At 41.1% G+C, this 13,845-nt stretch overlaps 1 protein-coding gene across 5 annotated transcripts in view; it reads left to right on the top strand.

Annotated features, from left to right (window-relative positions):
- Positions 1 to 13,845, top strand: part of GAREM1 (GRB2 associated regulator of MAPK1 subtype 1) — a 137,549-nt gene that overhangs the window by 116,109 nt on the left and 7,595 nt on the right. For 4 of the 5 annotated variants that reach the window (XM_061597959.1, XM_061597949.1, XM_061597939.1 and 1 more), the window contains 2 exons: positions 3,846 to 5,024; positions 11,945 to 12,111. In XM_061597959.1, the coding sequence (XP_061453943.1) occupies positions 3,846 to 5,024; positions 11,945 to 12,111 (1,346 nt within the window). The remainder of the gene's footprint in view (positions 1 to 3,845; positions 5,025 to 11,944; positions 12,112 to 13,845) is intronic. The other variant, XM_061597975.1, reaches the window with a different exon arrangement.

Here is a 13,845-nt window from a genome sequence, read left to right as displayed (position 1 = left end):
CCAAGAGAACAAAGCAGCTCCTTGTGGCGCGATATAATTTTGTTATATCTTCTATATGCATTTGTATATGATCAAGAAGTCTAATCCTTTTTATTTCATTTGCCTTTTTTATTATAGGATGGAGCAGAAGCATATGCTATAATGGTTGTTTTGATTTTATACAGGTATAGCGGAGAATCGCCTGGATCTCTCTTTATGTCATTCTGATATAGTGTTAAGGAATTAAGAAGTTTTTTTATTGTCTGATTTAAAGTATAAGTATATTCTGGTAATTTAAGAATGAAGCTGTAAAGTAACCCCCCTTTTCTTCCTAAAGGCTGCTTTTCGTGGCTACTTTCATGAGCAACCTCTGTATCAGAGGCTAGAGAAACTTGAAGGCCTTTAGAATGTGTAGTCATGTTGTGTGTGTCTGTCTGTAGCAACACAATATTTTGGTTTTTTTGTGCACTTTTGAGCAGAAGTCTCATCTGGCCATGGGTGTGTTTTATTTTTACATTTTCTTTCCTGTGCTGAAGCATTTCCCCCCAAAGAAACGTTTTCTTTTTGTGTGAGACATAGGAGATTTATTGCAGGCATTTTGATTGGAGCCTCATATGAAGCTGGTACCAACGCATTGGGCCTTTACATAGCTATGCAACAGATGTGCTATTCTCTAGCATGTGCTAACAGCATAGAGGCCTGCTTAATTCTTCCACAGCCATGGAAACTGGCAAGTTTATTTAGGCCATCAACCTGATTTCTTCTGACGAGATGTCCCGTGTTGTGCAAGTTTGCAAACTTTGTTACAGTCACTCGGGGGGAGGAGGGAATGATTATTTTTTTCATCATTCCAGGACAGTTCAGTTACAGCTTACACTGAACATGATCAGCTGGGGTTTCCAGAGGATGAACTCTGTACAAGCCACCCTGCAGTATGATTCAAGACCCTGACAGTTGTTTTATTTCCATTGTAATATTGAATGTAATGTTTTATGAATTGTCCTTTAAGGATGTGTTGATCATTGCTATTTTTCCTTTCATAATTTATATGTTATGGCTGTTTTAGCTTTTCAAATTCCTCTGAGTGATTTTGTAACAGGGGATTTACAGAATATGGCTATTTCAGATGTGGAGTTCACTAGTGTAGAGTTTTGGGCCCATTTGTTTACTTTCCCATTCTATCATAACAATGGTTAGGAATAGTGCAATGATTCAGGAGTACAAGATACACGTCAGATAACACATGATCAACATGCAGTCACTCAGATTATAGATAAGCTCTTTCCCTGTTTGACTGGGATGTGGACGCCAAGGAAGTTTCAACCTTATAATGCACCCCATTGTGGTGGTTTTGGTTTTCCAGAAAATTCGGATCTTTGTCTAATTGGCCCTTGAATGTGTTTTCATCACATATAGCACAGACATACCAATTGGAAGTCAGCATCAGGGCCTGGGGGTAGAACTGTGAAAGGATGTATATGTCTACATTTCAAAGAGGGGGGAGTGATATGGCTTGGCTAACCCCATGTTAGTTCAAGTGGACTCTAGGAGGTGCAAGGCCAAGAGCTATAACTCCCACCCCATCTCTCACACACCCCCACCTGATGGTATGGCTGGTGATGCGTTCCAGAGGTTTTGTGCAAAGGAAAACAAGGGCAGAGCTAAATGCTGTTGCATAAATGTTATTTTATTCCTTGGTGTATACACCCCCACCCACAGTGAATCCCATTGTTCATTAGAAAGAGTCTTAGTTTTTTTTAGTGTCAATTAGAAGCACACATACAGATATATACACACGTGTATCATAAGCTTGTGGATTGGGGACGTACAATCCCAAAAGATATTGGACTGCCCAGATCCTTTTTGGTATGATGTAACTCAAATACCAGAAGGACTGGTAAAGGTAAAAATTGTAGGCCGTCCATGTCAAAAAGCAGCAGTGGTATTGCAGCATAAGCATACAGGGAAATTCGCCAGCTTGAATGGGGCATGAAGAAGATTTTAGAAGATTTTGCCAGGGGCATACCCTGACCAAATAAGCTCCCACGTTCAGGTGGAAGGCATTGATGGGATAAAGCAAAATCTTCACTTCACATGGCCTCAGTTGGTCAAAATTGGAGATGAACATATACAGCATGAATTTTTGGTATCCCCAAAATTGCCCTGTTGCCTTACTGGACAGGGACATTTTAACAAAACTGCAAGCTTTCATTTCCTTTGAAGGGAACCTGATGAGAGTCACTATTCCTAAATGTTGTAGCTTTTCATATCAAGTGGCCCTGAGGGGGGTGATGCAATAGAAGCCTGCCTCAGGTGCGAGGATCGAGAAGGTCTCCAACCCCTTATCCAACAGTTCCTGAAGGATGGATAATACTCTGGTCTATGGAAAAGGTAAAAAGGGTCTTGGGCCTTGAAAGAAGGGAAGCAATATGTAATATGCCAAGCCCCAGAACTCCAGAAGAACTGAGAGCTTTTTGGGACTAGTGGGGTTTTGCAGGCAATGGATCCCTGAGTTTGGAGTAAAAGCGACTGTTTTGTATGAATCCCTGACAAAGGAGGGGCTAAAAGGATTGAAAATGGACTAAGTTAATGGAAAAAGCATTTTGGGGAGTTGAAGCAAGAAGCAATCAAGTTTCACCCCCCCCCATGTTTTTTGAGGGGGGAATTGTGATAAATGAGATATATAGTTTGGGAACTATAGTATGTAGTGTTAATATGACACAGCAGAAAATGGATTAACCTGAATTAACTTAGAAGCAGAAAAGCAAAATTCCTCTGTGGATACTAAAAGTGCCTGAGAAGGCCAAATGCTCAGTTGCTGTTTCGATACTTAAAATGCTAGTTCGCTCTTCTCATGTAATGGGACACCTTCCAAGAAGATAGGGACTAAGCTAGAATATGCTGTGCCTGGGGGAGGTAGGGCACAGGGAGCGCTCAAGATTAGAACACTGTAAATGCAGAAGACAATGGAGCTCTCTTGACAAGAGTTGCTAACAAGATGGGAGGGGCTGTGTGTAAGGAGAACTTGGGAGCCAATATATCAATGTATCTGTGTAGCTATGCCTCAGACGGGTTTCCAGACGCGAGTCGGATACTTGGTCTCTCTTTTGCAAAAGAAGTTAATAAAGGTGTTGTTTTATATCTGGTTTCTCATCTGGTGATTATTGAAGCTTCCTCCAGATGTAAAGAGCCTTTTTGGCGTAACACCACCACAATAACACTGGACTGAGTCCTAGGCTGGGGAAACACTAGCACTTGTTGCCCAACTCTTTGGCATGTTTTTAATTTCGTAGACAAAAAGAAAAGAGTATTCAGCCATTGTAATAGTGAAGCAGGGATCAACAGCAGAACTATGGGGGCTTCATTAAGCCAAAAGAGAGAGAATGAAACTGGCAACTACCACACTGTAGCACTGCCAGTTCCAAGTATGGTAGGTGGCATGGGATGAAAAATCCAGCAAAGTAGGGGATGACCCACCCCTTTCAATAATTTGCAAGGCTTTGTGTGTTTTGTGGGGAGTGTCTTACTCAATTCAAATGTTTGCTTCCATTGCATTGGAGAGTACAGATCAATTATTAATTGTGTTATTTTTGTTCTTTAGCAAGGTCATGATTTTTTATTAATGTCAGAGTTGTCTGTATGCAGATTTCGATGAATATAGATTCATAGATTTTCATATTTCACAAAGAAATTAAGTTAATTGTAGAAGAAATTTAAATAAAACATTATAAGTAAACGTTGATACCTTATGTACAGATTCCACTGGCTGCAGGAACAATTAATTCCTTGTTTTTATAATTGTTTTATCCCTTTAGCTTAGTGTTCAAAATGGCTTATCCGGGCATCTTTTAAATTCTGCGTTACAGGTGGCTTCAGGTGAATGCAATGAAGACACTGAACTCTACAACATCACACTCTGCACGGGAGATGAGTTAACATTAATGGGACAAGCAGAAATCCTTTATGCAAAATCTTCTAAGGAAAAGTCACGGCTCAACACCATCTTCAAGAAAATTGGAAAGCTTAATTCCATCAGCAAGCTAGGCAAAGGCAAAATGCCATGCCTGATTTGCATGAACCACAGGACCAATGAGAGCATTAGCCTTCCTTTCCAGTGCAAGGGCAGATTCAGTACTAGGAGTCCTTTGGAGCTACAGATGCAGGAAGGTGAGCACACCATTCGCAATATAGTGGAAAAAACGCGGCTGCCTGTGAATGTGAATGTGCCAAGCCCTCCCCCACGAAATCCTTACGACTTACATTTTGTCCGCGAGGGGCACCGCTACAAGTTTGTTAACATTCAGACTAAGACTGTGGTGGTTTGTTGTGCGCTGCACAGTAACAAAATTATTCCAATGCACTTCCCTTTGCATTTGGCTCTTCCAAAGTTTACCCTCCCCGAAAGCCTTGTGAAAGGGGATATGTGTCATGAAGCCTTTGTCAAGCACTGGTTCAGCCTCTGTCAAGAGCAGTTTGACATAGATGAGTATTCCCGTGCTGTGAGAGACGTGAAAGCTGACTGGAATGAAGACTGCAAAAGCCCACAGAAAACTCGGTCCACCAGCCACAATCATGTGCCAAACTCTCTTAGTTATGCTCGAGATGAGTTGACGCAATCCTTCCATCGCCTCTCAGTGTGTGTTTATGGAAACAACCTCCATGGAAATAGTGAGGTGAACCTTCATGGCTGCAGGGATTTATGTAATGAGTGGGCTTTATTGTCCCACGATGCTCTGCAATACCAGGACTCTGGTGATAGCAGCAGTGACTACCTTTTCCCTGAAGTTAGTGAAGAATCAATGTGTTTACCTACCAAACCAGAACTTCCTTATGAAGAACTATGGCTGGACCAGGGGGGTGGGAAGATGAGCGATCAGCCTCTTATTCATTCACAAAGTGAGAAGAACAAATGTGACAGTTATCGGAGTTCTTTCTGGTCCAAGTGCGGTACTTCTTCTCTTCCAGCACCTGGACCTATAACAGTAACAGCAAAATCTTCAGATGTTACCCTACCTCCACCACCTGTGCCTCCTAAATCGGAAGCAGTAAGTCATGTTCATTCTTTTTCCTATTCAGGCTGGGTTATGTCACATTCTCATCATAAACTTGAAATCTAGTAAAGGGGTAAACGTGAATCCATGACCCAGGTTTGCAATTGCTACTATCATAATTGTAAACTCAGATGCATTGCAGATGTTTTTTTATTCTATGCAAACACACAGACACAGTCTTCTGCAAAAATAAATATTTCCGCAGCTAGCTGATATGTGTTTCATAGTTCTTGAAGGCTTTCAGTGCAATCCTGTACATGTTTACTCAAATGAGTTGAGTTGTTGAGTTCAGTGGGCCTTATCCCGGGGTAGGTGGGTGTAGGATTGCAGCCTCAGTGTGTTTTTCCCCTAAAGTTTGTACTTTTCTAGATTGGTTTAGAAGTAAACCACAAAATCTCAGGGTTTTACTGTGTCAGCAAAACTATTTTTCCCATGCATTGTGGAACTTCACTGTATAAAATTGGTTGCATTTTAAAACACTAATGGAGAAATGTTCTTTGTTCTACAAAGAATTTTTGCCATTTTCAAAAGCAGGATGAAACTCAATACTGAATGAAGATGTCTTCCCAAGAGCAAAGGGTTACGAACTTGAAACCTGCCTAATGCTGCTGAGGTGGAAGGGAGGTGGAGAAGAACTTGAGTGATGGAAATTGACTTAGCAAATGGAACAAGCAAGGGCTTTTTTTCTTCAAAGGGTTTCTATGTTACAAACCATAAGTATTCAGTGTAATACTTTGCTTCAAGGAACAGTATGATTAAAATTGCATTAGAGAGGGATATGTGCATAGTGTACAGGTCAAAAAGTAGCAGACACTGAATGGAAAATTCAGTGGTAGAAATCAATAAAATTGTGGAATTAAATCAAATACAGGGTAGAGATACAGTAGGCAATTGTTTTAAAGACTTAAAAGTAACTTGACAGATGCTCTCTGTTTTAACAGTGTACATGTTTCTTTTGTTCCACTGTTGCCTCTAATCAGACAGGTTTTTGAAATTATGCAAAAAGCTACAAAAACTGAGATGCAATGGAGGTGAAAGTAAGAACTGAACACTAGCCCTTGCAGATCAGACCCAAGGTCTGTGTCGTTTAGCATCCTGTTTTCCACACTGAACAACCAATAGGAAGCTCACAAGCAGCACATGAGTGCAATAGGACATGAGGGGCATCCTGTCTCTGATACTGGAGGTAATATATTACCATCATGGCCTGTAGCCGTTGATGGCTATATCCTATCCTGAATCTCCCACCATTCAGTTTCATTGGTTCTCATACCATGCAGAGTTTATACACCTCTGTCATGTCCCCACTTGCTTACCTGTTTTCTCAACTAAAAAGCCCCAAATGTTATACCATTTCCTCATGGGGCAGTTGCTCCAGCCCTGCAATCATTCTGGTTGCCCTTTTCTGCATCCTTTTCTAGCGCTATAATATCCTTTTTGAGAGCCAACAACCAGAACTGTACACAGATTCCAAGTGTGGCCACACCATAAATTTGGCATTATGAGAATGGCATTTCTGTTTTCAGTCCCTTTCCTAATTCTGCTGACATGGAATTCACCTTTTGTACAGCTGCTACATACTGGGTAGGTATTTTCATTCAACTATTCACCACAACCTCAAAATCTCTTTCGTGGTCAGTTACTGCCATCACAAACTTCATAATTCTATATGAAAAATTAGGATTTTCCCCCCCAGTATGCATCACCATACCCTTACTTACATTGAGTCAATGTGGTGTAGTGGTTAGAGTGTCGGACTGGGACTAGGGAGACTAGAATTCAAATCTCCGCTTGGCCATGAAGCTTGCTGTGTGACTTTGGGCCAGTCACTGTCTTCCAACCTAACCTAACTCACATGTCTGTATATGTAGGGTTAACATTCACTTGGGAACTGAAAGACAATGTAGATATTTTCTTTAAAATAAAATATGTCTAATAGAAAAATGCCAAAAAGTTGCACTAGGCATGGCAAAGCTGTTAGGAATATCAAAAATAGCTCTCTGGATTATGGCCATAGAGTTTTAGCATATGTTTCATTGTTACCTAACAGTTTTGGTTATTAAATATATATTAGATTAATGATTGATTACCTGTAGGAAGTCATTGGAAAGAAGAAAACTAAAAAATACATGTTTCTGAAGGGAAAAGCATCTCTCTAAATATTGATGTAAATCAATTAGAGAGCCTGTTGTTTATTCCTGGCACAATGTTTAGATAACATGCTTGGTTCATTTATTATTGCTGAGCAAACTTTTTTACCATGATGGTTCAAAAACAGTACCCTATAGTGCATTTCCTGGTACAGGTTATTGTGCTTGGTCTTCTGAGAAGGAAAAGGCTCACTAGTACTGAGCTGCTTGTTCACACTGGCTATAATGTGTGTACTAGAATATAATGGCTCCTTCTAGTGGTACCTAATAAATTGGTATATCTTTAGTGTTCATGTAGGGATCACCAACATGAAACTCAGCAGGTGCCAACATGCCCACCAGCACCTCCTGCAGCATCCGCAAAAAAACTCAGTAAATACCCCTCAAAAATACACAGTACATCAGAGACTGTTTGCTCTCCCTCCTTAGTTCTTGTTTGCACTATCATTTCATTGGATGCCAGGACTGGACACCCACCCACCCTTTCATTCTGAGCAGAGGAGAGTTTGAAAGAGCTTCTCTCTGTGAGCAGCCATGGCAGTGGTTGGTGCCAGTGCCTTTTTTCATTTGGGGGGGGCTGATGGGAGCAGGCCCTCCCATTTTGTGATCCCTTTTTCCACTGTGGTGCCCATAATGCCATGCCCCTATGGTAGCCATTTGTGCTATGCCATGACACCATGATACTTTCTCAAAATTCCACATGTGCAAACTAGCTCAAAAAGGTTGGTGACTCCTGATTGTAGTACAGTATACATGTGTGAGAGATAGATAGGCAGACTGACTGACGCACTGGCTGATCCTAAGAAGCCAGCCTAAGATTGCACATTATTTTGATGGCTCAGACATTCATGCTGATCACTTGGATGACTGCAGTATCAAAGGACCATGTGTATGAGCCACCACTGATCAGACACTAGATATTATGCTTCTGTTGCCTCAGACACAGTCATGTTCAATGAAGTTATTTCCAGTATTCAGCTGCAAGTTACCATGACCAGAGAAATTTTATATGACATACATTATGTCTGATTCAGTTCTTAGAATATGTTTCAAAAGGAGGAAAAGTGAATTTCTCTGGTTTTGTTGAAATATATTGAAACATTTTAATGTAACCTTTGTTAAACAGGCATGAGTCCTAGATAATAATTTCTAATAACTTTGTAGGATATCAGTGTTTTGCTAAAAAAAGCTAACTAATTTGTAGCTTTGTACACCAGTTATCTTCTGCCAATGGAAGAATTTATGTCTACAATAATGAGCTGCATTGAACTGCCTCTTTTTATAACCCTTTTGGTATATATTTACTTAGCATGCCATATTGATGTCTGAGTTAAATCAATTTGCTGCAATCTAGGGAGCAACACTGAAAAAGGTTGAAGATGTTATGGTTGAATTCAGTAACAACCACAAAATACAACTCATTTTTATTTTTTTGCTAGGGAACTGAGAACTCGCTAAAAATTACAACCCCACATGGAGGTCATCAAAGTGCTATCCTCTTCTGCTCAATTGGCACAACATTTAAATGCCTCAATTCTTGTGCATGTAGCATCTCTCCACCAACACCTCTCATCCCTATTAGATGCTGCATGCATATTGGTTGATGCATAGGGGTTTTAATTTTTTTTAAACTATTTTCATAAAGCACCACCATGGGGAAGTATGTTTTGGCTCTCTCCATGTGGATGCTGGAACATTTGAACTGCCTCTACATTAAGGCTTTGAAGATTATTTAATTTTAGTTCCAAATTGCTGTGCTCTGTAGTGTTTTTTTAAAGTGTACTAAGGATATCCTCTTGTCCAACTGCTGCTGTTTAAACCCCTTTGAAATCACCACGACTTATACATTCATAATTGATTGTGCAATATAGTGCTGCATTCTGGATACATAAAATACTGTAATATTTTATAGAGCAGTCCAACTCATGGGAAGCTGGTGGATGGGGTGCTGGCAGAGGAGAAGCTGGTAGGAAGGTTTGCGGCATCCAATTGTCATTCAGGATCCTGCGTGCCAGCTGAACGCGGGCTCAGCCAAGAGCTGCTTGCAGGGACTGGAAAGTAAAAGCCAGCTCTCAGGAATACCCCTACTGGGGAGTAAGCACTCCATACACTTCCATTGTAATTATTTTCTTAGGCCAACCTTCTTGGCGTAATTTTGGCCCAGATCAGGACCCACAGAAGTGCTCCGAACAGGAATTAGATGTTGCATAATTCCCCCCCTCAGCATGCCCCCACAACAACCCCTTTTCAGGCCTCACCCAGCTTACACCAGCACCCCTTCCTTTGAGGTGGACCTTCCCAACAGACCCCAGGCTCCACCACAGCTGAGCCGGGGTGGGGGGCTTCTGCCGGCAGAGCCAGGATCCTGCTGGCTCAGCCAGGGGTCCTCCATATACAACTCCCCTCAATTGGATTGCACCCTTAGAAATAAACTTTAAAAATCAAAGCCTTCTATCCATCATAACTTCTTCTTAGTATTCACAGCAGAAAATTCACTCTAGTCCAGTAAACTGTCATGCAACTTTGTTTTAGTAAACTCCTGTACCCTATTGCTTTTGATGTTACAGTTGCCTTCTTGTCTTAAAAAGTATATTCAGGAAAATGGCCAGAAGCTGGCTGAAGATCCAAATCTTGGTAATGTTACCAAGGTGTGGTAGAAGTACAAAACTTGTTTTTAGTGTCTAAGCTCAAAATCTTCTCCAGAGATCAGATACCTTGTGCCTTTCTGATGTTTCTGCTGATACTGAGATGTACACCTTCAAACATTTTCTGTCCACTACCTTCTTAAGGTACAAGTAGGGAAATGTAATGTCACAGTCAGTCCTTAGACTTGAACATATTCCCCAAAATCTGGAAATAAATCCCTTTTCTTTACTACTGAGGTGTGCAGACTGTCTTGCCTGGCCACCAGTTTTAAAACTCTTGCAATTCTCTGTTCTTCTGATAGCAACTCAGTGTGTCACTGTAAAGGAATCTGGTATTATACAGCCACAAGAGTGGCTGTATACTACAGCCAGCTTGGATTTTTCTCATTCCACAATGTTAAATTGAAAATACCCTCCATGCCATTCTGCTGCTTCCCTTAAGCTCATTTCAAAACAAAACCTTACCAAATTTATAGTCCTGAATTCACCATATGCTCAGAGGCACATTACCAAATTCTTCCAAACAACATAGGAAGTGGATTAGACTGTGAAAGAACAACTCAAATTGTGTTTTCATTTTTACAAAATTGTAGGGCAGTACAATATCTCAGAGAGGTCATCAGGTCTCCTGCTCCCCTGGTGCGTTTACTATAGCTGCCCAATTTCCTTGCTTTTTAAAAGTTTGATAGAAATATCTGTTGGCTATAGGTACTTTCTTAAACCACAAGGGTTTTTTGCCTATTGGTTGGTTGGTTGTACTGCCTTTGACCTATTAATGAATTATTATTATTAGGCAATGACTATTATTAATTATTTAAACCGTTCTGGAAGTTATGTCTACATTTTCTCCCCAAGACACATTTTTTCATATTTTGGTAAATGTTAAAATAAAACTTTTTTTATTTTTAATTTATATCCTTCAAAATACCAACAACAGAATAGTCTATAATTTTGAACATTTTCTAAATTATTTCTTGTTTCCTGCTGACATAAGTTGCATCTCTGGAGATAATTCAATATTTTATCATTGCTTCTAGTCATGGGAGAGGAGGTATTCTTTCACCCAAGCCCCCCCACCCAGGTATTGTATTGTTCACATAAGTAGACCAATTGTATGGGCAGTTCTGCCATAGTAAACAGGCTTCAGTAACATCTGTACCAGCTCTTACAACACAAGGATCATCCTACAGTGGTAACTATGTGCCCTCTGCTGGTAACACATAAGTAGACAAGCTATATTTTTTATACGAATACAGTAGGGCCCCGCTTTATGTCACTTCGCTAATGTGGCGGTCTCAATTAGACTAAAGCCCCACTCATACGGCACTTGTTCCGCTTTTATGGTGGTTTTCGGGCGTCACACACCATTCTGTTCAATGAGTTCTGCTTTTCAGCAGTTTTTGGTTTTCGGCGGGGGTCCAGAACGTAACCTGCCGTATGAGTGGGGCCCTACTGTACATATCTGATGTAAAGAAAACAATAACATTGTCTTCCAATACTTGCGGTTTGTTTGTTTTTAAATGTCTTTGCAGATATTGTAGAATAAATATTGTCCCTATCCAGCTTTTTTATGTTTCTTAAAAAACTGGGACCTGAACTGAGCATCTGCCTCTGGCTCCAGTGATGTCCCACCTGGCCTCTTCAGCCATTTCTTAAATGTTTGCACAGCTGGTGTGATGTGGTGGCAAAGGGAGAGAGCTGTGAGCCAGGGAAGTCACCCAGGAAATTCAGATCTTAGGAAACTGCCTTTTACAAAGTCAGACCAATGGTCCATCCAGCTCAGCACGGTATACACCAACTGGCAGCAGCTCTCCAGGGTTTCAGACAGGGTCTGTTGTAGCCCTACCTGAAGATGCCGTGGATGGAAGCTAAGACCTTCTACCTGGAAAGCAGATGCTCTCCCACTGAGCTACAGCCTTGTGCTTTGCTTTAGCAGTGCACTTGCTAGGTGGGCTTAAATAAGCCGTTCTCTCCCAGTTTCTGCTCTGCACCTATAAATTAGGGATGATAACACTGACCTCGCTTACAGGCTTGTTATAAGGACTGCTAGTTACTTATGTGGTATGCTTATAAACATATTAAAGTGCTATATAACGATTAGGTCCTATTTCCCATCTAGGTCAGAGAAGAGTGTCGACTCCTGAATGCTCCACCTGTTCCTCCACGAAATTCAAAGCCAACATCCACCAGTCCCTCTGTTCCTCCACGGATGAACAAACCACCACGGCAGCAGACTCGTTCTCCTAGTCCAACGCTCTCATACTATTCTTCAGGGCTGCACAACATGTAAGCATTGTTTCCATTTGGCTCTCACCCTTTTTCCGTTAATGGATACTAGCATTATCAGTGAACTGGTCTGATAACACTAAAGGCTTGATTTCTCGTTGTTGTCAAATGAGCCTTGTCAGCTTGGGGGAAGATCCAGCAATGCTCCTGAAGATTATCTCGGTGATCGACCTGAAATATAAGGATTGAGGTGGTCTCTAAGGTACCCTGGACCTAAGTTGTTATGTCCTCAAAGGGAATAATTATGTCATTAATAGAATGACAGGCACTGATAGATTGATACATAGATGAGGCTTACAGACTCTATAGGCAGGAAGTAAAAACATCTAGTGTTGCATGTATTTTTGTCCATCACATGTAGGTTAAAACCAATAATTATTTATTATAAAGATTTATACCTTTCTAATACACATGTATTACTCAAGGCAGGTTATAATGCTTAAAATCACAATAATAGAATACAGTTAACAACAAAAACATAACAGAGATAGCCATCGAATATAAAACACAGTCCTCAATCAAATCACTTTAACCTGATTATTACCTTAGTAATCAGGCTCTGTCATGTGTGATAAGTTGGTCCCAAGCTGTTTAGGCTTTAAAGGTTAATACCAGCACTTTGGATTATTTCCAGAAATGGAGTAGCATCCATAGTAGTTTAAGAACTAGCTCCAGTTAGTAACCCATACTGTGCTGTATAGCTGAAGTTTCTAAAAAGCTGTCAAAGGAAGCCCTAGGTATGGAATAGCTGGTATACCACAGTGGGGAGGAGAACCTGGCTGGGAGTCCAGAGTCTGTGAGTTCAAATCCCCGCTCATGTCTCCTGGGTGTCAAGAGCCAGCTAAAGATCACTTCCACCGTGAGTGGCTCAGGGGTCACGTGCCCTGCCACCTGTGCAGCCGTGGGCAAGCTGCATAGTCCCAAGGAGCCCAATTGCTCCCCAGCTGGCAGTTGCGGACAAGGAAGGGGCTGGCTTGTGTGGCTGTGGCAATCTGAGCAAGCCCTAGCCAGCTGGGGATGACTAGCCTCAGAGGGAGGCAATGGTAAACCCCCTCTGAATATTGCTTACTATGAAAACCCTATTCATAGGGTAGCCATAAGTTGGGATCGACTTGAAGGCAGTCCATTTCCATTTCATTCTGAAGGTTACCTGAGAGCATGGATTAATATGGCTGCCCCTGTCCAGGATCTGAGTTTGTAGGAAACTGCTTTATACTGGGTCATATTGTTTGTTCACCCATCCCAGTCTGCTTTTATGACCTATTGACTGACTGACTGATTGATTGATTGATTAAAATTCTGTCTCGCCCTTCCTCTCAGAAGGAGCCCAGGGCAGTACTGATGTTTGTATTGTATGAATTGTTGTGTATCACCCTGGGAGCCTTCAGGTTGAAGGATGTGATATAAATAAAGTAAAATAAAATAAATACCACTACTCTGACTGGCAGCAGCTCTCCAGGGACTGAGAGCATTCACATCCCCTGCTACTTGTTCATTTTAAGTGGAAATGCATGGGGTTGACGTTTTTTAATTAATTAAATGATTAAATTTGCATAGAAATGAAAAATAACTGTCAATACGGGGAAAGAGGGACAGGTTGCGTTGTTGTTTAGCCTTGCATATTTCTGTGTTTGAGTTTGTGATGTACAGTCCTACGTAAGGGGAATTGCATAAATACATTGCTGTACATCAGGACTGGGCAATCTTTGGCCCTCTACGTGTTGTTGGACTCCC

The sequence above is a fragment of the Rhineura floridana genome, chromosome 1, assembly GCF_030035675.1.
Source record: "Rhineura floridana isolate rRhiFlo1 chromosome 1, rRhiFlo1.hap2, whole genome shotgun sequence".
NCBI classification, from domain to species: Eukaryota; Metazoa; Chordata; class Lepidosauria; order Squamata; family Rhineuridae; genus Rhineura; species Rhineura floridana.
The sequence above is the reverse complement of the archived record's forward strand: the minus strand, read 5'-3'. Positions and strand labels throughout refer to the sequence as shown.